At 46.5% G+C, this 22,292-nt stretch overlaps 1 protein-coding gene across 1 annotated transcript in view; it reads right to left on the bottom strand.

The window, feature by feature from the left end:
• The window catches only part of FCGR2B (Fc gamma receptor IIb), a 14,454-nt gene extending 1,807 nt beyond the window's left edge, over positions 1–12,647 (bottom strand). The window contains exons 1-6 of the mRNA XM_025892098.2: positions 12,443–12,647; positions 8,659–8,679; positions 7,116–7,373; positions 3,960–4,214; positions 3,126–3,248; positions 1,295–1,351 (exon numbers count right to left, since the gene is read on the bottom strand). Of these exons, the coding sequence (XP_025747883.1) occupies positions 1,295–1,351; positions 3,126–3,248; positions 3,960–4,214; positions 7,116–7,373; positions 8,659–8,679; positions 12,443–12,554 (826 nt within the window). The 5' untranslated portion in view covers positions 12,555–12,647. The remainder of the gene's footprint in view (positions 1–1,294; positions 1,352–3,125; positions 3,249–3,959; positions 4,215–7,115; positions 7,374–8,658; positions 8,680–12,442) is intronic.
• Between the last annotated feature and the right edge of the window lie 9,645 nt (positions 12,648–22,292).

Raw genomic sequence — 22,292 nt, 5'->3', positions numbered from 1 at the left:
GGGGGGGGGGGGGGGGGGGGAGGCGGTGCTGAGACAATGCATCTAGTGTCTCCACTCACCCTTGCACACAGACAGTCTCTGTTTGCCATGCTCCAGATTCTGGAACAAACCACCTCCTGAATTCTCCTTCTAATGCATTTCTCAACAATCCTAGCGACCTAGCTCGCTGATGGGAAACCATGAGCCCCTGTGCCTGGCGGTGACATAAGTGCTTGTGAAATGTATTTGTGCCAGTGTAGACAGAGCCAAACCTCCAAGGGGCTGTTCCAGTTGTGTTTGGGCTTTTTCTAGATCTGGTCTGGCCTGGCGCAGGCTCAAGCCCGCATCCCCACTTGACGTGGCCAAGAACGCAAGGGCCTTGCTCAAAGCATAGCGGGACAAGTGCCATTTTGCTCAAGCTCTCGAATCTGTTGGTTCCGCTCTGAGTCACACTCCAGCCACCTGACGCAGAGTCCTCGAGGGCATCTTTTTCCTCTGTTTCTGTTGTCCAGGAGCCCCTCGAGAAAGTTCCAGGTTCCCTCGTGCTCTGGCTTAGCCACAGTCAGGAGGTCGGCTGGGACACTCCTGCTCCCACCTGGGCCAAGGGTTGGACAGTCACTGGCTCCCAGAATGTCAGACCCGGAAGGGCTTTGAGGTCATCAGGCCAATCCACTCATTTCCTCAGGGAGGTGACTGCACCCCGCGGTGGGGAAATGTGCAAGATTGCACCGGCTACTGGTGACAAAACTGGGGCCAGGCCCGTGTTTAATAAACTTACACATGCAGGCATCGGAGCCAAACTTTGCCCAGCAGTGAAGCCCACGAATACACCCAGTCCCCTAGGACCTTCTCCAGCCTGGATGTCCTCCTAATGCCCCACCCCTCCCCCATCACTCCCCGAGACAGAGTCCTCAGCGTGTCCAGGGATCATTCCCTAGGTCTCCCTCTCTTTTCTTAATCCCGTGTGTCTCAGTCTTTCCACTCTAACCCCTGTCCTGTGTCAGCTCTGCCAAACCCCACAGATGGACCCAAATGTCTCTGATGTCCTGCACTGCAAAGGCTCCCAGCATTCTTGGCTCCAAAATTCGGACACAGCCCTCCCCTCTCTATCTGCGACAGGTGGGCCTCCTCCCCTCATCCCCAGCGAGGTCCTCTTTAGGCCCAGGAGTTAGTCTCAGAACCAACCAAGCGATTTGAGCCCCTGCCCTCCTCCCACCGCCCCCTCCCTCTGCTGTGCTCCCAGCTGAACTCACACAAGCCACTTCCTGCGGGCTCCAGTCCACTTTGAGCCCCCAAAACAGGGAGCGGCACTCACCTGGTTCCTCAGGGAGGGTCTCTCCCATTTCCCTGTGCTTGGGGTTTCCTAGGGGAGCTATGAGGGGCACAGAGGAGGTTAGTAAGGTTATAGGGTGGGGCCTGAGTCCTCAGGCGAGGAGGAGGGGCAGGATTGGGTTAGAACCAACAGAGACCCGTCCCCACAGAGATGCCTCCCCTCCTCCCCATTCCCCGGCTCTCCTGCCCAGGGCCTGCCCAGCCTGTAAAAGGGCCACTGAGTTGGGAACCGTGGGAACCCCTGGGGCTGTCAGAAAGGCCACTCGGCTGCATCTTTCTCAGGCTTGCTCTGCCTTTTAAAAAGCTCCTTTTCCTCCCTCTCAGAATCTCTGTGCATCTCTGTATTTAGTGAGTGGCAGTAACGGAGGGCCTAGCTATGCACCAATGCCAAAAGTGCCTTGTGAGGTATGAGGAGCAGTCTCTTCTCCTTCTCCATGGCTGGGAGTTTTTTTTCCTCTTCTTTCTCTGGGTGTCTTTAGACTTGTAATCCAGCAAGCTAGCTTTCCAGTGCGACAAACTGTGATAATTTGCTTATTAGATTTCCAGGGCACCTCGCCTCCTCTCTGAGCTCCTTCAGGATAGTGCTAAGGGGGAAGGAGCTCCTTTCCAAGAGTCGAAGTTCTTCAGGGCAACCGTCTGTGAACAGACGTTTAGGGACTCCGTCTCCCGGCCTGGCAAACCGTGCTAGGCACGGGCACGAGGTGGGGGGCAGTGAATGAGGACTTATGGTGACTTCCTTCCTGTAGTCTGGCCACCCACGCTGGAGCGCAGTTTCCTTCTCTAATGTGGCCTCTGTGGTCTGCACGACTCGGCCCTTTCCCATTTGTCTGTCCCGCCTCCTCCCTCCTCCCTGGGCCTTGCAGTTTATGGTTTCAACGCATCGCACCCCTTACCGCCCCCTCCTTGCTCCTCCCCCAGCCCCGGTCCCAGCCCAGCCGCAGTGCTCCTCCTTTCCGTACCTCGGCCCCCACGCCTGTAATGCTCTTCCAGCCCCCTCTGCCTGGCTGACTGCTACCCCCAAACGTCCCCTCCTCGGTCGTGAGAACGGCTCTCTCTCATGTGCTAAGTACTCCGCCCTGGGATGAGCGCTCAGCCACATTCATCCTCACCCAATCCTGCGAGGTAGGTTCTATCAGTGTCCTCATTTTCCAGATGAAGAAATACAGGCACAGAGATACTGAAGAACTCCCCCAAGTCGCACAGCTGGTGCACTGTGGAGCTGAGAGTTAAACCGGGGCGGCCGGCCCCCCACGTGTGCTTTGGTCACTAGATATACCACTGTCCCCTGTGAAAGCATCTCTAACCGCTTGCCCCACGCTGCGTCAGGTGGGCCCGTGTCCCCCCGCCTCCCATCACAATCCCACCTAATTCTAACGATTGACTTGTCCTTCTGTCTTCCCCACGGCACCGTGAGCTCCTTGAGAGCAGGGACTGGACTCCTCATCATCCACGGTGCCTAGCACAGTGCTCCACCCATAAGCAAGATTTTCCAAGCCTTGTTGAATAAGTGAATGAACGTGGCGCCTGGGCGGCTCAGTCGGTTAAGCGTCTGCCTTTGGCTCGGGTCGGGATCCGGGACTCCCTGCTCCGGGCGGGGAGCCTGCTTCTCTCTCTGTCTCTCGTGAATAAATAAAATCTTTTAAAAATGAATGAATGAATGAATGAATGAATGAATGAATGAATGAATATGGGGCTAGTCCGAACGAACTATAAGGATTCTCTTAGCCCAAAGAGGAGGGTCCTGGCAATGGTCATGGTTAGGGCCTTGGCCAAGTAGGAACTGACAGCAAGAGAAACCCAGAGAAGCCACGAACCTGAAGTTTGCTTTTGCCTGAGGCGGAACCAGGCCACGGCAGCGGCGAGGATGGCCACCGCAGCGGTGCCGGCGACCACAGCCCCAGCTGTCATCACCATGGAGGAGTCGCTCCAGCTGGACCCTGGGGGAGACAGACCTCAGGCCAGGCAGTAGCCTCCCGCCTCCCATGCTCTACCCCAATGCTGCTCCCCGGGAGCTGCTCTGTGTCTGGGTCCCTTGTCCCTTGTCCTTTGTCTGGGTCCTCCCCCAGCCTCACCTGTGCGGACCACACTGCGGCTGGACTCATGCCTCCTCACTCACAGGTGTCTCCGCTCAGCCAATAAAGGTACATTATTGAGTGTGTGGGGGCCGAGCTCAGGGAGAGGAGGAAGGGGGACCTGAAGCCTCCCCTAACTGGAGGCACCGCGACTGGATCCCACAAGGCCTTGAGCTGTCGGGGACCGGTCATGCCTTGCTTGGGGAGTGAACGGGCATAACGTGAGAACTAAGAAGAAATAAGAAAACCTCAGTTCTTGGGAACGTCCGGGAGCTTAAGGAACCCCTGCCCCAGTGCGGGAGCTCTGCTCCATCACTGTCCTTAGGACAGACGGGGCCTGCATTTCAAAGGGCACACAGCCTTTCCCCTGTGACCTGGAGCGGAGGGCCCCAAGCTCTAGCCCCTCCTGCTGCCCACGGCCAATATTTCTCACGGCCCCCATTCCTCCCCACTTTGCCTCAGTGCCCAGGCGTCTGCCCTCTGGCATTTCTCAGCTCCAAGGAGGCCCGTAGGACCTTAGCCGTCGTTGCCCATCCCCTCATTGTCATCCTCCCTCCATCGGGACGGAGTCCGCACCTCGGACAGTGATGGCCACAGGCTGTGAGAGGCGCAGCATCTGCCCTATCATTCCCGTGCAGTGGTAGTCGCCACTGTGGCTGAGGTTTGCCTCTGGGATGAAGAATGTGGAATTCAGAGAAGAAAACTGCTTGGATTTCCCGTCCTGGAAGAATGTGATCTTGTACAGACTCCTGTTCTTCCAGCTGTGGCACCTCAGCACCATGGGCTCCCCCTTCTGGAACACCAGGCGAGGGGTCTGGAGCAGCAACCAGTCTGAAAGACACAAAGGGACCCTAGGACCCAGGAGGTCTTGACCCAACTCTGAGACTGTCCTTTCCGGTGGGACACGATGTGTGGAGGGAAGAGCTTAAGTCTGGAATCCAATGGCCCTGGTCTCTAACGCTGGCTCTGTCATTGGGGAGCTCTGTAGTCTTGGGCCTCTTCTGGGCCTTGGATTCCTCCTCTGTGGAAATGGACATAACAATACCATGCATCTACAGCAGTTCCTGGCACATAGTAGGTGTTCAGGACAGGCTTGTCTTCTCTTTCCCGTCCTGGGAGAAGGCAGCTGAAGCTCTGTCCTGCCCAACAGGACGGGAAGGATACAAGAGAGCCCAGGGTGCAGTCCCTTCCTTGGGGGAGGGAGGGGAAAGATCCAGTCTGACCTAAGAGATGACATGTGGGGGGACACGGCAGAGATATGTCTTTTGGGAGAGGAGGAAGTCATGGACGTCCAAGAAGTATTAGCTTATTTGATGTATGTTGGTAAATGTGGAGTTTTACTTCAGCAAGGTCTTTGTCTGTCGGCAGCAGCGTCACCTTGGTCTGAAGGTGGGTCATTAGCCTGCTGTGTCCTTTTTCCCTCCCAATGTTCATCCTTTTACTGAGGAAGAAAAAATATTTAGCATTTTTGTTGTATAGGGAATAAAGCCTAAGGGTAGATATTTGTACTCCTGACCTCAGCCCACATGCTCCTTTTCCCTAAAGCTGGAGGATGGAGCAGAACTGGAATTGAAAAGAGAGGTAGGGTAGAAGGCAACAGCAGAATTAGAAGGGGGAACCCGGGTGGCACAGTCGGTGAAGCGTCTGCCTTCGGCTGAGGTCATGATCTCGGGGTCCTGGGATCGAGACCCCGTGGGGCTCCCTGCTCGGCGGGGGGCCTGCTTCTCCTCTCCCTCTGCCCCCACCCCTGACTCATGCTCTCTCTCTCTCTCTCTCTCTCTCTCTCTCTCAAGTAAATAAATCAGTCACACATGTTCCCAGCAAGCACCCCCTACAGCCAGCCAGGATGAGGCCAACCAAGTCTCTGCACTGGCTGGTGACATGACCACAGACGCAGGAGGAGATGCTCAATACCAATTACATCACAGAGAAAAGTCAGCCACAGCTACAGCGGGAAATCCAGGGCCAGAGGGTGGCACTGGCTTTTGCTACTCAGCTGCCACAAGCTAGAAAACCCCACCTCTCTTGTCGGGGAGGCACAGCTAGCTTCCACCCATTTCCTTGCCTTACCATACTGCATATTCCTCCTCTTGGAGAACCGAGACCCTGGCTGGACACTGCACTCCGGGATGAGGCTGAGCCGTCCTGGTTCCCTAGACTGCCCCTCTCATGAGATTGGATTAGGGCAGGTGCGGATGCTGAGAATTGTAAAGCTTTGAAAAAATAAAGTAGAACCCAGAGAAAATGCCCAAGTTGCCATGTAGCCCCAGCAACCAATTCCTGCCCTTCTCTTCCCTGTCACGGTAATCCCCACCACAGAAGACCTACATGGCTGGAATGGCTTTTCTTCCCTGAAGAGTCTCTTGGGCACCAGGTTATAACCTAGATAATGAGGAGTATCTGCCTTCGGCTGGTCTGTGCAAGGGGGCCACCTTAGCTCTCCTTGAGGACATTTATCTTGGTGCAGATCTGGAGAGCAGGGGCCAGCTTCCTGTTAGCGGCCCTCATAAGATGTTCTTCAAGTAATCAAAGGGCCTTCCCATCCATCTGGGAGCAAAATGCCCCTGCAATCTCCTGGAAGCCTTGTAAAGAATCAAGAAACACCCACAGCTCCTCCACATGCCAGTGGCGACACGGGAACACACTCAGGCTCCAGGGTGGGATGCCCTCCCCTCCTTGCCTTCCTGCAGGGGCAGGGACAGAGATGTCAGGCCTCAGGAGCTTCCCTCCAGGCCTATTACTTCCTGTTATGCGGAGAGAGTGGGAGCAACAGGCCCACTGTGTGCTTTTGAGGAAAATTTAGGCATCCAGGGAGGGAAAGGGACTACACGAAGAGTAACAATGACAATATTCATCATAGTCTCAGGGTGGCTCTTCTTTACAGAGAAGCTACTTTTTGCCAGAAGCTTTGTAAAATCATTCATCTGTTTAGCAAACATTTATTAAGCCCTGCCCTTGTCAGGGGCTGGAAATGCAAATATACTTAAAACACAACTGTCAGGGGGCGCCTGGGTGGCTCAGTCGGTTAAGCAACCGACTCTTGGTTTCAGCTCAGGTCATGACCTCAGGGCTGTGAGATCAAGCCCCAAGTAGGGCTCTGTGCTGGGTGTGGAGCCTGCTTGAGATTCTCTCTCTCTCTCTCTCTGCCCCGCCCTCCCTCTCTCGCTAATAAAAAAAAAAAAAAAAAAAAAAAGATCAACACAACTTCCAGGTCAAGTTGCATGGAGAGCAGGGGGGCGGGGAAATGTTGATTCCCACCAGGACCTGGGGAGGGAGGCATTAATACCCCCATGAGCAGACAAGGAATCAAAGCCAAGCGCAGACGAATCACCATGTTCACATGGCTAGTGGTGTCCAGGCCGAAGACTCAGCTGTGGTCTGTCTATGCTTTGTGATGGCTACAAAAATGGGTTTTTATGTAGTCAGAATTTCTTTCTGCTTCTCTCATACCCTACATGCTTGTTTGTAGCCTTGTAACCTTCTTGCTCCATCAGGATTGAGGCAAAACAACCTATACTGAGGAACTTCTTAAGACCTTCCACCACCACCACACACACTAAGCAAAGGGGGTGGGTGAAAAGGGAAGTGAGTGGATGAAAACAGCTTCCAACAACTCACAGCGCTGATTCCGAGGAAACAGACTACCTCCCTTCCCTAAAAACCTCTGCCACGTAAGCAGATTTCATCTTTCCGTGTCCTCCCAGGCCCTCCCCAGGCCCTTCCTCCACTGACCGGAAGTCACATCCAGATGCACAGGGTCACTGAGGCTGGTCTGGTCCGTCTGGCACCTGTACTCCCCGCTGTCCTGTTGTCTGGCCTTAAAACTGTACTTGGCCTGGACCAAGGCTGGGATGGAGCTCCCATTATGGAACCACTGGGTGACGTGGTCCACAGCGGTGCGGGCCCCCTGGCACTTCAGGGTCACGGGATCCTCCTGGAGCACATTGACCCACGGGGGCTCAAGGTCCAGGACAGCCTTCGGGAGACCTGCTGAGGGGCAGAGAGAGGAGGAAGCAGGAGGAAAGGGGGCCCCAAGAGTCTAACCAGGCCCCCGAATTTCAGATAGTAAAGCGCCTCTGGTCCTTCTGAGGACATCAAGAGTGGAACCTGGCCCAGAACTGTTATGTAACTGTAGGTAATTCCTCTTACTCATGTGTCCTACCACAGGGGTCCCCAGGAAGCCAGGTCTGCTCAGGGAGCTTCCTCAGGAAGAGATGGCAAGGTAAGAGAAAGGGAGAAGGGGCAAAGCAAACACTAGAAATGTATGTCTACCTCACCAGGGGTCATCTGCAACAGTTCTTTCTTTCCTTTCTTTCTTTCCTTCCTCTCCTTTCCTTCTTTCCTTCTTTGCTTCCTTCCTTCCTCTTTCTCTCTCTCTCTTTCTTTCTCTTTTTTCTTATTTTCTTTCTTTCTTTCTTTCTCTCTCTCTCTCTCTCACACACACACACCATGTACATAACTTTCTAGAATTCATTTTGTTCCCCTGTAAACTGAGGCATTTTGGATACTAGTGGATAAACTCTCTCCAGAGCCGGATGAAGGCATCTGGTGGAGGTATCCAGCATGAGTCAGACATCAGGTTTCTGTTCTGACCTGATGTCAATCTTGCTCCCTTAGAATAGACCTATCCTCACAGCCAAGTACAGAGGAGTCTCTGTGACCTCAGAAGGATCAAGAAAGAGAAAGGCTGGAGGGCCAGTCTAGGGAGCCCTGGCTTCAGTGCCCCAGGGAGAGTGGCAACCCCCCACCCGCCCCCCGGGGAGCCCTGGGAGGTGGGGAGCTGGTTGGCATAGAGAAAGAAGTGCCCGGCAGACTTTACTTCACCAAGCTGCAATCAGTGGTCTCTCCTCCTAGTTCTGTCCAGGGAAACAGGCCCCGAAGCCCTCAGATACGTGCAAAGTGGGGGATTTATCAACACGGGGAGATAACCTAAGCACATGATGGGATTTTGCGTGCAGCTGAGACTAAAAATGTCTGGACTCTTGATTTTACTGAGAGAGAGGATGAGTTATTTTCTGTGACAATATCTGTGATTTCTCACCCTAACAGAACCAGAAGGTTTAAAGCACCTGTGCGCCCTGGAGGTCTATCCTCGGCTTCCCTGGGAGGAGGGGAAAGAGAAAGGAGAGAGGGAGAGAGGGCGGGACATCTCCTTCCTGGCCCCACCTAGGTACTGGGTTACTGGTGCATTCAGGGCACCTCCAGGCGCGTGGGGGGCTGGGAGCAGAGGAAGAGCGTAGCTGGGGGCGGGAGAGGATGTGGGTGGTGTACTTACCAGGTGTCCCAGCCACTGGAGCTGTAAGAGAGAAAGCGAAGATCAGCCCAGGGTTTAGATTTAATGATTCATCATTACAAGAATCACTTCCAAAAAAAAAATCCCTTGCATGCAAATCCCCTTAACTCCTTTGCCCTTCCCTGTCTCTGTTAAATCTAGCTGTACTGTCCATGCCTTTATGGTTCAGCTGTGCGTCACTAAAATGATCACACAAGCAGGCAGATCGGAGTCTCTGTAAATTTGTGGTCACCATATTCAAAAGGACATTGAGCTGCCATTCTGACACTTTTCTTTTTTTTAAGATTTTTTATTTATTTATTTGAGAGAGAGAGAATGAGAGAGAGAGAGAGCATGAGAGGGAAGAGGGTCAGAGGGAGAAGCAGACTCCCCGCCGAGCAGGGAGCCCGATGCGGGGCTCGATCCCAGGACCCTGGGATCATAACCTGAGCCGAGGGCAAATGCTTAACCACTGAGCCACCCAGGGGCCCCCATAACCAGATTTCTCAATTTTTTTTCTACATGGGCTATGCTCATTTCTACTCCTTCCATTCACTGTTTCATTCTCCGAAATTTGGACTCTGCCTTCACCAATCCACCACAACTTTTCTCTCTCATTCTTTCCCAGGCACATCTTCACCATCTCCCCAGTTACTTGTGCCTGAAAGCTCTAAGTCACCTTTATTCCCCGCTCTCCCAAGGCCCCTGCCCCTTCACCTCAGTGAATCTTGTTGATTCTGCTTCCGACTCAGGCCCTGAGTCCATCCACTTTGCTCCCTGCTCGTGGCCACCGTGCTAGTTTAAGTCACCACCAGCTTTCTCTGCCTCCTAACTCCTCTCCTCACTCCTTTGTCCCCCACAATCCACTTTCCACAGAAAAGGTAGAGTTGTTTTGTTTTTTTGGTTTTTTTTAATATCAGTTCCAATAATATCACTCCTCTGCTTAGAAGCCTTCAAGGGCCTTCCTTTGCTCTTGAAATAAAAGTACATCTTTACGAGGCCACACGAGACAGGACAAGGGCCCTGCTCACCTCTCCCGCCTCATCTCAAGCCCCTCTTCCCCTACTCATGGAGCTCCCATAACACAGCCCTCTTTGAGTTCTTCATACCTGGGGCTTTTGTGTATGCGGATCCCTCCTCTAGACCTGTTTCCTTTATCTCTTCAAACAGCTAGATCCTTGCGGAGCTCAAAGTCCCAGCTCAAGTGTCACCTCCTCAGAAAACGCTTTCCATTATCATCCTGTTTATCATTCTTTCTTCTTCCCCACAAACACTATTCTTATCACAGTATCCTGTTTATATCTTCATGGCCCTTTCTAATTTATATTTATACCTGAGTGTCTGTTTATTTGTTGTTTAGATCGCCCAGGAGATCTAAGAGGGCAGTAGCCATATCAATTTTATTTGCCAGTGCTCTGGAAATCACTTATTGAATGAGTCTAGGTGGGAGATAAGAGGTGCCACAGTTGTAACGATAATAGGAAGTGAAGAAGATATGCACATGAGAGAAATTTTTTTTAAGATTTTATTTATTTGTTTGAGAGAGAAAGAGTGAGAGAGAGAGAGAACTCGAGCTGGCTGGGCGGCAGAGGGAGAGAGAGAAGCAGACTCCTTGCTGAGCAGGGAGCCTGACTTGATCCCGGGACTCCAGGATCATGACCTGAGCCGAAGGTAGATGCTTAGCCGACTGAGCCATCCTGGCGCCCCCACATGAGAGAAATGTAAGAGGCACAACTGGGGGAAGCTGGCACTTGATGAGAGTGGGAGTAACGTAAGGAAAGGTTACCTGTGCTCACACAAATATAAATGTTAGGAAGAGGAGTACATTTGCAATGGGAAGATGATAAGTTGAGTTTGAATATGTTTTGTTTCTGAACCGGCATACCAATGTGGAGGTGTCCAACCAGCAGGTGGAAACACGAAATTGTAGCTGACACAAGCAAGAAAGACGGGTTTGGAAGCTGTTGACATAGAAGTGATAGCTAAAAACCAGAGTGTCGGATTGGCAAGAGGGACAGTGCAGTAGGGGAGCAAATAAAGAAGTAGAACCTAAGAGGAGGGGAAGAGGAGAAATAAGAAAGAAATGAGAAGAGTAGAGAGAAGTCATTAGCCATTTATTCATTCCACACTCAACAAATGGTCATGAATACACACTCAATAGAGTCATTGTAAGGGAGACAAAGACCTTATGCTTTAGGTCAGGAAGTCTGTCTGTCTTGTTCACTGGTAAATCTCCAAGTCCTAGAACAGGGCCTGTTCATGCATTCATTTAATGTTTAAACAAGGCAGTTTGTGGAATCTGTAGAAAGCAGGAAATGCAGTGTCCACATTGCCTGGCCGTAGAGGAAGATCCACTTGGGGGCAATGGGAACGTGGTGAAGAGGGTGGAATGGAGGCCTTAGTTAGTAGGTAATGGAGCAGTCCTGGAGGCATTTCTGAAGTGCAGTGACTTAGCTGCCCTTGAAGATGTCATGGCCTCGGTGTGCAGCACAGATTCAGAGGAGAGGAGACAGGAGCGGTCGAGATGGGGTCAGAGGCTGTTGTCAAAGCTGGGTTATTGAGGGATGAAGACCTAAATATGGTGGTCCAAATAAGAATGGGGAAAATGGAGCAAATCCTTGGTGACTTAGCAAAAGGACAAATGGAAGAAAAGACCAAGTCTTGCCCAGAAGTCTTGCCCAGGTGACTGGTACATTGGTAGCACTAACAGCAGAGATGGAGAAGCATATCATCTCTCCAGGCCTGAGCTTCCTCACGTGAAAAATGAGATAGTCTAATGCTCCTTTCACATGTTATTCTCCTTCAGTCCATTTTATCCTGCTCATGAAGGAATACTCTCTCTTCCTCACCTCTGCTTCCTATCCCAGTATCATTCAACACTGAGGGCCTAGGACTCCCAGAGATGACCAGATTTTATTATCAGTCATAGCACCTAACTCCAGAGTGGCTACATGTCTTCCTCTGGGGCTATGCTAAGGTTTTTTTGAGGGTGGAAACTCTAGGAATTGAGCTTGGAGAGACAATCCTAGTGATAGCGCTCCCCTGGCTGGCCTCCCTAGATTTCCTCCCACCTGGCATCATCAGTCCCTGTCCCTCCATCTTGGCCTAGGACCCTGACTTTCTCCCTGATCACAACCAGGACCTATCCCCATGTGTGTGTACAAGGAAGCATGGGTGATTTCTCCGGTCCTACAATTGACGATTCCAGAATTGCCCAGGTTGTGTGTTCTCTGAACCCCTGTTCCCTGGATAACCCAGACCCTCTTTGCTTCTTCCCAGGGAAATCTAACACATAAACAGAATAAGCTTCTGCTGCCTGACAGAGAATGTCTACTGCCCCCCCGCCAAGTGTCCTATTGCTTCTTCCCCACCCCTTATCTAAGACAGCATTAGCCCTCCCACCTACGATTTGGTCCCCGTGAAACACAAATTTTTAAGGAATGAAAACACCCTGGCCACTCATTAGTCACTCAAGTCTAGGTCACTAGACTTTCCTCAGAGCAGGTTCAGATGTAGGTGGTTGCAGAACATCAGGGACCTGGCTGCCCCTTGATATTGGGCAAAAGACACTAAAAACTAAAACAAAAACTCTGCCAATTTTATCATTTGCCAAGGCCAGTAAGGTTGTCAGAGTTTGATCTTCATCAGCCTGCTTCACCCTCCTCATTTTCTTGAATGCTTCCCATGCTACCCCTCATCCTTGCCACAGCTCGGCCTGACCCAGGGAAGCAGCAGCTGAGTTAGGAAGGTGCACCTGCCTCTGTCCTTCATGAGGACACCGACTCACCCAAGAAGAGCAGAGCTGTCCACAGCAGCATGTCACCCAGAGGATGGCAGGGCACACAATCAGCCCAGTCACTATCAGCAGCAGGAATGGGGAGGAACGAGGGGATCTGCATCACTTGCTGGCTCACGTTGGCTCCAGCAGCACCAGTGTGGCAGGCAGAGACTTCTCTTGAGACTTGACAGATTCCACCCGAGAGGACAGACAGATTCTGAAGTCCAAAAGAGGAAGTGAAAAGAAATGTTGTTTTATCATAGGCTCCTCCCCTTCACCCTTTTTCCTCTCAACTGTTCCCTCCCAGAAGATTCAGAGCTTCCCAGAATGGGTCTGGCTCAGCCCAATTCCAAATTCACAGAAATTTTAGAAACTGGGAAACAATGTCTTCCTCTTCTTTTGGGACACAGCTAGGCCTGTGTCCTCTGGGAGTAAGAGGGGAATGGTTGCCCAAATCCAGCTCAGAACCTATCTGTTCCTACCTCTTTAGAAAAGGCAGGAGAGTAGAATGCGCAGCCAGTCTTCTCTGACTTCTAGCTCCATTTGGAGGCCCAGTTGCTCCTGAAACTGATGATGGTGGTCTTGAGGCCCCCCACCATCAGTTGATTTTCTTTGTTATCATGATCTCCGACCTACTCCTAGATCGTGGAGCAAGAACAAGGATGTGTGCCAGGGTGGCACCAGGATGGTTACGCTCATCCTCTTATTCCCCTCTGGCATTCATTCTTTTTTTTTAAAAGATCTATTCATTTATTTGAGAGAGAGCACACACTCAGGCGTGTGCGCTTGCAGGGGGAAGGGGAAAGGCAGAAGGAGAGGGATACAAGAAGACACTGAACGCAAAGCCAGACATGGGACTTCATCTCACAACCCTGAGATCATGACCGGAGCCGAAATCAAGAGTTGGATGCCCAACTGACTGAGCCACCCAGGCGCCCCTGGCCTTCATTCTTTTGCTTGTTCCTTCAACAGAACACCAACTTGTGCCCTGGTTCTTTATCTTTACCATCTTCAATTCCATCACTATTCCTATCCCCATGGCATGGTGAAGGAGCGCGGGCCTTGGAGCTATATAAGTCTAGTTCTGAACGCCAGCTCAGGTTGCTTGTCAATAAAAATGAAGGTAATCATGCCTACCCTTCAAGCAGGATTTCTCAGCCTCAGTACTTTTGACATTTTGGGCCAAACAGTTCTCATTGTGAAGCACTATCCTGTACATTGCAGAATGATTAGGAGCATCTCTGGCCCCCACCCACTAGATGCCAGTAGCACCCCTAGTTGTGAAAATAAAAATTTCTAGACACTGACAAATGTTCTCTCAAAGGCAAAATTGCCCCTGGTTGAGAATCACTGCACTCAAGGTTTTTGGAAAAGAGAAGAAAATTCAAGTACTAGCAAAGTGCCTGGTGCATCATGCGTATCCAATGAAGGCTTGTTTCCTTTTTCTGCTTTCTGTCATCATCCTCATCACCGTTTGTTCACCCTCAACATCCCTAGAACATAAAATGCTCTTCTTGGGGCCCCTTCCTGGGGCCTCTTTCCCAAATGCCCTCACAGGAAGCAAGCTGTAAGACTCAAGGAAGTAACACTGTAAAATCTCTTCTCATACCCATAATCTTCGGAAATCCTCAGCCCATCAGCCACAGGTTTTTACTACTGGCCCCATTCAATGCCCCTACCCCAATCTACTTCCAGCCCTTATCTGATTTTTAGGTGAATTTCTTGACCAGTGACAAGACTTCAATGATCTGACATCCATACTTCAAAAATATCATTAGAAACTGATAAAGTTAACTTGTATATCAAGACCCACAAAATGGAAGCCCCACTGCCCGTGGCCTGGTCCATGTCACAAAATCTAAACCTAAGTCAGCTTGCACTTTCAGGAAACACCTGTCAAGGAAACCTCACATACGCCATCACAATCTTCCAACTCAGCTTTAGCTAGCTTACCTTATCCTAAAAAATAGGACCTGCTGACCTCATAGGGAAATCCCCAACCTTCTAGCCAATCAAGCTATTTTCTAGTTGCCTCTTCCATTGCTCTATAAAATTCATTTTTCCATCAAATCCCTTAGGAAGAGTTCTCCACTATTTGTGAGGCACTGTACTGCCCCAATCCATGGAATGTTTTCCCTTAAATAAAGGACATCAAACTTGTTATTAAATTGTTTTAGTTTTGTCATTTGTCAATGAGGATGGGATCCCAAGACCTTTGCTGAAGATTCTGGGGTTGGTGCCTAGATGCATGTGAAGGTCCTCACAGAGCTATTTTGGTTTGCTACCTCTTTGGTTGCTTTCTGGATCTCTGGTAAACTTCCTTTGGTTTGAGCTCTGCCTGTATCATATGCTGAGCTCTTTTGAGTTTGTTTGTTCTAATCCTTCCAGGTGGAAAATTGGGGTGTGAGAGACTGGATTTTTCACAGTGAGACCTAGTGGGCTACAACATTTGGGTTTGGAGCCCACCTCATCTTCAAGGTAAGTGTCTTTTGGAGTTACTGATAGGTTTCTGGGACTGTGCTCAGGCAGCCTAAAACAGTAAGTCTGGTTGAATTAGGGAGGATTATTTCAACAAGGGAAAATAATGGGTCCTCCTCAATCAAAAGAAAGCATGATGGCAGCCATTAGGGGACTCACAAAGCGTCAAGGCAAGTCCGCAGCATAAACAACTGGAGGACATGGGGAAATAAATGAAGACAAGATATTTGGACTTTTTTGACCAACAGCACATCAAAATCTAAATAGGCACAAGTCAGACTATTCAAGTCCATTCAAGGGGCACTTGGCTGGTTCAGTCAGTAGAGGATGCAACTCTTGATCTTGGGGTTGTAAGTTTGAGCCCCATGTTGGGTGTAGAGATTACCTAAAAATAAAATCTTTTAAAAAAAAAATCCTTTTGAGTGTCTGCCACTATAAAGAAATATTCTTGTAGCGGAGAGGTGTATATTCTTGTGAAAGGGATAATAGATCTATTGCTAATGAGAATCTTGGAAGCCAGAACCACAAAATTAGTAGGCATGGGTCAAGGACTTAAAGCTGTTAGAGCACTTACCACCCAAATCTAAGATACATGCTAGGATATGTTGGTCATGGAACAGGTTAGACTGACACTAGCTTCCCTGACAACCCAAGAAAATTCCCAAGCAGTGATGTACACTGTAAAACACTGCACAATCCTCAACCCTGTGGCACATCTCTCTTAGTTACTAATTTGACTCTGAGACACAAGGCTTAACTAAAGAAATGGGATCCTCAATTTTCAAAGAATCAAGCATGTCACCTTCCAGCATACCTGCCTAGTTGATGTCTAAGAACCATGGTCCTGGAAGCCGTAGACATCTATAAAAATGGCAAAATCTTATTAAGACAAGCTAGAATTACAATGGCTATTATGGGAAACATTCTAGTTTGACAAGATCATTCATTTTAGAAGTGCACTTGAAAGTAAGGTTTCCAATTCAAACAAACATAATGGGCTACCTATTTTAATTGGTATGAAGAAGCTTCCAAAAGTCTTCAAGTTTCCAAAACTTGAAATAACTTCATTGAAAGATTTATTGCGAAAGGCGAATGAGAAATGAAAGACACAAGAGGTACCTAAAACAAAGACTGAGGCCGACATGACTCCCACTATTTTCCTCTATCCTTTTTAACTTGAGTACTCACAGTCTACTCGTCTTCTATCTGAATTGTCTTTCCACTCTGAAAAGACTACAAGACCATAAACACAAGTCAGCTAAGTTAGTAGCCTTACAGACACCTCCATATCTACCCTCAGACAAGGGCCTGCATATAAGCCCCTCTGAGGGTTGACAGGACTCAGGAATTCTTTAGCAAATTACTACCTGTTATTCTCTTAAACAGCCAAGGGGAAACTAAAATTAAATTTGTGGAAAACCTTTCCAAATTCTGATAGATAATGGAGCTACACTCTACTTTAAACCCCCTCTCACTCTAGAACCTGCAGATGGGATCTTGGGGAAACTGGCAAAAACTGGCAAGAGTGAGAGTTCTTTTTTTTATTTATTTTTTTATTATTATTATGTTATGTTAATCACCATACATTACATGATTAGTTTTTGATGTAGTGTTCCATGATGCATTGTTGGTGTATAACACCCAGTGCTCCACGCAGAACGTGCCCTCTTTAATACCCATCACCAGGCCAACCCATCCTCCCACCCCCGTCCTCTCTAGAACCCTCAGTTTGTTTCTCAGAGTCCATCGTAACAGTGAGAGTTCTTATCAGAGTCAGCTCTCCCACATCTCTGCAGTGCCTGGTCGGGAGAGGAAAATAAAATTTCCCATTGTCTTTTCCTTCCTAAATTCAGACTCTTATGAATTTGGTTTGTGGGTACCCATTGTCAATTCTTTCTCTCCCAGGAACACCTACTGCCTTCTTATTTGTCTTGTTTTGTGTCCTGAGAACTTGATGTGGCAACAGTCAGGTTGGAGACCCCCAAAATATGGCTAGCCAGAAATATCGGGTTTTTTTAAAGGATTGCCCTTCAACATCATTCAGGTTGCAACCTAATTCTTTGAGGAATTAAAAACAGCTGTTTTGTCTTATGAGTTGACTCTTTATAAGAACAGAAATGCAGCTCTACAAGCAATTCAAAGCCCGCTTATCCTTTTTGCCAATTCCAAAACCACTTGTATTCATTTCAAAAGGCTTGTGGTATTGTCAAATTCTGGATTTAGGGAATGGAAGTCCTTCTTGGAGGTACTTGCACTCCTCCCCTGTGCTTTTGAAGTATAAACATACTACCCACTCTTCTCTAGGAACTCCTATCCAGTCTATCTCTTTGAAATGCAAACTTTAGGTAGGTAATTCATTTTTTTGTTTTTTGTTTTTTAGTTTCAGAGCTAGAATTTAGTGATTCATCAGTTACATATAACACCCAGTGATCATTGCATCACGTGCCCTCCTTAATGCCCATCACCCAGTTAGCCTTTCCCAACCCCCCCTCCCCTCCAACCACCCTCAGTTTGTTTCCTAGCGTTCAGCATCTCTTGTGGTTTGCCTTCTTCTCAATTTTCATCTTATTTTATTTTTCCTTCCCTTGCCCTATGTTCATCTGTTTTGTTTCTTAAATTCTACATATGAGTGAAATAATATGATAATTGTCTTTCTCTGATTGACTTATTTCACTTAGCATAATACCCTCTGGTTCCATCCATGTCATTGCAACTGGCAAGATTTCATTCTTTTTGATGGCTGAGTAATATTCTATTGTATATATACACAACATCTTCTTTATCCATTCATCTATCGATGGACATATGGGCTCTTTCCATAGTTTGGCTATGATGGACATTGCTACTATAAACATTGGGGTGCAGGTGCCCCTTCTGATCACTATGTTTGTATCCTTTGAATAAATACCTAGTAGTGCTATTGCTGAGTCATAGGATAGCTCTTTTTTTAAGTTTCTGAGGAACCTCCATACTGTTTTCCAGAGTGGCTGCACCAGTTTGCATTTAGGGATATAACTCTTATCAGAAAAAAAAAAAAAAAAAGGAAAGGCTATTTGGAAACTAGGCAAATGAAAAATCTTTAAAGTTTTCACAAATATTAATAAAAAATTTAAACTATCTGAGCAGTTAACCTTAACTTATTCCATCTACCAGAAAGACAATTCGGATCCAAGTGTTTTTTAAATTCCACATATGAGTGAAATCATATGGTAATTTTTGCTTTATCATAGCAGCCTCATGGCTAAAATTTTAAAAGAAAAGTTATAAAATCTCTGGTTGCATCTATCTGTAGTTCTATATATGTATGCATGTTATAAATGTGTGATTTTTTTTCCTACCTCCAGATGCTATTGCCAAAATTAATTTGTAAAAAGAGCTCTATTTAAGTGGTTTAAAGAAAATTAAGCATTTGTATAAGTATGCTCTCAGAAATATAGAAATTAACCCAAATGTTTTTTAAGTTCATGTGATTTAGGATAATCTTCGGTAAAAAAAGCTAGTTTAAATTTATTGATTTAATTAAAATAAGCATGTCTTTAGAGTTAGCAACATTAAATATAATACTTTTACTGAGGTTTACTAAAAGTCACGTGAGCTCATTTTATCTCATCTATCATCTTATAGAATTTGTCAGCAGGAAAGTTAAGCTCAGATGATGGTTAGCTGTTTAATGTCCCATGAATTTTTCATGAGTAATCTCAACATAATTATTAAGGACAAGTATATTAAATAGATGTAAGTAAGATAGACGTTTATAAATGAACTTTTCAACAATAATTATGCTTTATGGTACATCTATTTTTTTATTATGTTATGTTAATCATCATACATTACATCATTATATGCTTTATGCTACATCTACTTAAAAATAGTTTCCAGGGTGCCTGGGTGGCTCAGTCAGTTAAGTGTCGACCTTTGATTTCAGCTCAGGCTATGATCTCAGGGTCATGATCTCAGGACTCTGAGATTGAGCCCCTCGTCGAGCCCCTCATCAGGTTCTGTATTCAGTGTAGAGTCTGCTTGTCCCTCTCCCTCCCCCCACTTGCACTCACTCTCTCTCTCTTTCTCCCAAATAAATAAATAAAATTTTAAAAAATAGTTTCCAAAATCTTTTTGGTAACTTGAAATTTTACTGTTATACTAAGATATGTTAAATGATGGGTATTTGTTAACTCTCTAGATCATTTCCAAATAAAATAAAATACTGAAATATTAATCACTGAACATAGGTTTATCCACTTTTGGCTTCCTTTTAGGGAGTAAATAAAGATATCTGGGTGCCACATTGAAAACATTTACTATGAGGAAGAATACACTGCTAGAAACTATGAAATGTATTTGTAAATTTGCTATTTCACAGAATGTTAGTCTAACAGTCCCCAATTGTTTACTTCTTAGTTTTCACTAAAAATTCAGGATTCTGAGGGTTATGCATTCTAATATATGTAATAATATTACTAAAAATAATAAGGGATACATCTCTATGCAAGGAATGTAGGATGTGTTTTTGGTAAGAAGCATGAGATATGGAGATGTGTTTTGTTAAGGGAAAAAGGGAGTAATTTTGCCCTAAAGTAAAATAATTGTTCCAGAATGAGAAAGAGGAAAAAAATCAGACAAAATTTAAATGGATACAAAAAGTTACAGAATGCTTGTGGAAAAGGAATCTTGGGAAAGTAATTTTAGATGTGGTCAAGCTGGCAAAGATTGGAATGGGTCTATTTAAGGTTTTGGGTTTTTTTTTTAAGAATTTTAATTTAAAAAATACACTGATGCAAAATGAGAATTTGGTTTTCTCTTTGTAGCTGGCTCTGGAGGTCCCAAACAGACCAGGTCTGACCACTCGCCACTGAAAATAATCCAACGACAGAGGGATAAGCAGCGATTAAACAAGAAAGGAATTTATTTCACTGAGGCCACCACCAGGAAGACAGTAGAGGAATGTCTCAAAGACTGACTCCAAAGTGCTGAAAATACTTCCAGATTTATATAAGAAAAATGTGAGACAAATGTCAGTGAGTACATGTAAGTGGGCAGTAAAGGTCATGTTGATCATTATCTTGGGGTCAATCATGGCCAGGGTCTTGCTGGCTCAGAGCAGTCCTTATTGCTTGAGGTGTAGTTTAGGTTGCCATTAAGGTGCTTTGCCCACAGGGTCTTTTGCCTGAGTTGACTTAAGCTGAAAGAAGACTTTAATCAATTAGAAAGTTTGAGGTCCAATATCCCTGATGAACGTGGATGCAAAAATTCTCACCAAGATACTAGCCAATAGGATCCAACAGTACATTAAAAGGATTATTCACCATGACCAAGTGGGATTCATTTCTGGGCTGCAAGGGTGCTTCAACATCTACAAATCAATCAACATGATACACTACATTAATAAAAGAAAGGACAAGAAACATGATCTTCTCAATAGATGCAGAAAAAGCATTTGACAAAGTAGAGCATCCTTTCTTGATTAAAATTCTTCACAGTGTAGGGATAGAGGAAACATACCTCAATATCATAAAAGCCATATACAAAAAGCCCACAGCGAATATCATTCTCAATGATATTGAAAAAATGAGAGCTTTTCCCCTAAGGCCAAGAACACAGCAGGGATGTCCACTATCACCACTGCTATTCAACATAGCACCAGAAGTCCTAGCCTCAGGAATCAGAAAACAAAAAGGCATCTGAATCGGCAAAGAAGAAGTCAAACTCTCACTCTTTGCAGATGATATGGTACTCTATGTGGAAAACCCAAAAGACTCCACCCCAAAATTGCTAGAACTCATACAGGAATTCAGCAAAGTTATATATTTTAAATTATTTAAATATTTAAATATTATAAAATTCAGCAAAGGATATAAAATCAATGCACAGAAATCAGTTGCATTTCTATACACTAACAATGACACGGAAGAAAGAGAAAATAAGGAGTCAATCCCATTTACAATTGCACCAAAAACCGTAAGATACCTAGGAATAAACCTAACCAAAGAGGCAAAGGATCCGGACTCTGAAAACTACAGAACACTCATGAAAGAAATAGAGGAAGACTCACAAAAATGGAAAAATGTTCCATGCTCATGGATTGGACGAACACACATTGTTAAAATGTCTATGCTACCTACAGCAATCTATACATTCAATGGAGTCCCTATCAAAATACCATCAACTTTTTTCACAGAGGTGGAACAAATAATTCTAAAATTTGTATGGAACCAGAAAAGACCCCAAATAGCCAAAGGAAAGTTGAAAAAGAAAACCAAAGCTGGTGGCATCACAATTCCAGACTTCAAGCTATATTACAAAGCTGTAATCAAGATAGTATGGTACCAGCACAAAAACGGACACATAGATCAATGCAACAGAATAGAGAACCCAGAAATGGACCCTCAGCTCTATGGTCAACTAACCTTCAACAAAGCAAGAAAGAATATCCAATGGAAAAAAGACAGTCTCTTCAACAATGGTGTTGGGAAAATTGGGCAATCACATGCCAAAGAATGAAACTGGGCCATTTTCTTACATCATACACAAAAATAGACTCAAAATGGATGAAAGACCTAAATGTGAGATAGGAATCCATCAAAATCCTTGAGGAGAACAGAGGCAGCAACCTCTTCAACCTCAGCTGCAGAAACTTCATGCAAGACACATCTCCAAAGGCAAGGGAAACAAAGGCAAAAATGAGCTACTGGGACTTCATCAAGATAAAAAGCTTCTGCACAGTGAAGGAAACAGTCAACAAAACCAAAAGACACCTGACAGAATGGGAGAAGATATTTGCAAATGTCTTAGCAGATAAAGGGCTAGTATCCAAAATCTATAAAGAACGTACCAAACTCAACACCCGAAGAACAAATAATCCAATGAAAAAATGGGCAGAAGGCATGAACAAACATTTCTCCAAAGAAGACATCCAAATGGCCAACAGGCACATGAAAATATACTCCACATCACTTGGCATCAGGGAAATCCAAATCAAAACCTCAACGAGATACCACTCACACCAGTCAGAATGGCCAAAATGAACAAGTCGGGAAATGACAGATGTTGGCAAGGATGAGGAGAAAGGGGAACCCTCCTACACTGTTGGTAGGAATGCAAGCTGGTGCAGCCACTCTGAAAAACAGTATGGAGGTTCCTCAAAAAGTTGAAAATAGAGCTACCCTGCGACCCAGCAATTGCACTACTAGGTATCTACCACAAAGATACAAGTTTAGTGATCTGAAGTGGCACCCGCACCCCAATGTTTATAGCAGCAATGTCCACAATAGCCAAACTATGGAAAGAGCTGAGATGTCCAACGACAGATGAATGGATAAAGATGATGTGGTGTGTATACACACACACACACACACACACACACACACACACACACACACACACA

Source organism: Callorhinus ursinus, unplaced genomic scaffold (genome assembly GCF_003265705.2).
Source record: "Callorhinus ursinus isolate GAN/ISIS: 27379988/994484 unplaced genomic scaffold, GSC_fseal_2.0 scaffold54, whole genome shotgun sequence".
Classification (NCBI taxonomy): domain Eukaryota; kingdom Metazoa; phylum Chordata; class Mammalia; order Carnivora; family Otariidae; genus Callorhinus; species Callorhinus ursinus.
Note: the sequence above shows the minus strand (reverse complement) of the source record. Positions and strands in the feature narration are given on the sequence as shown.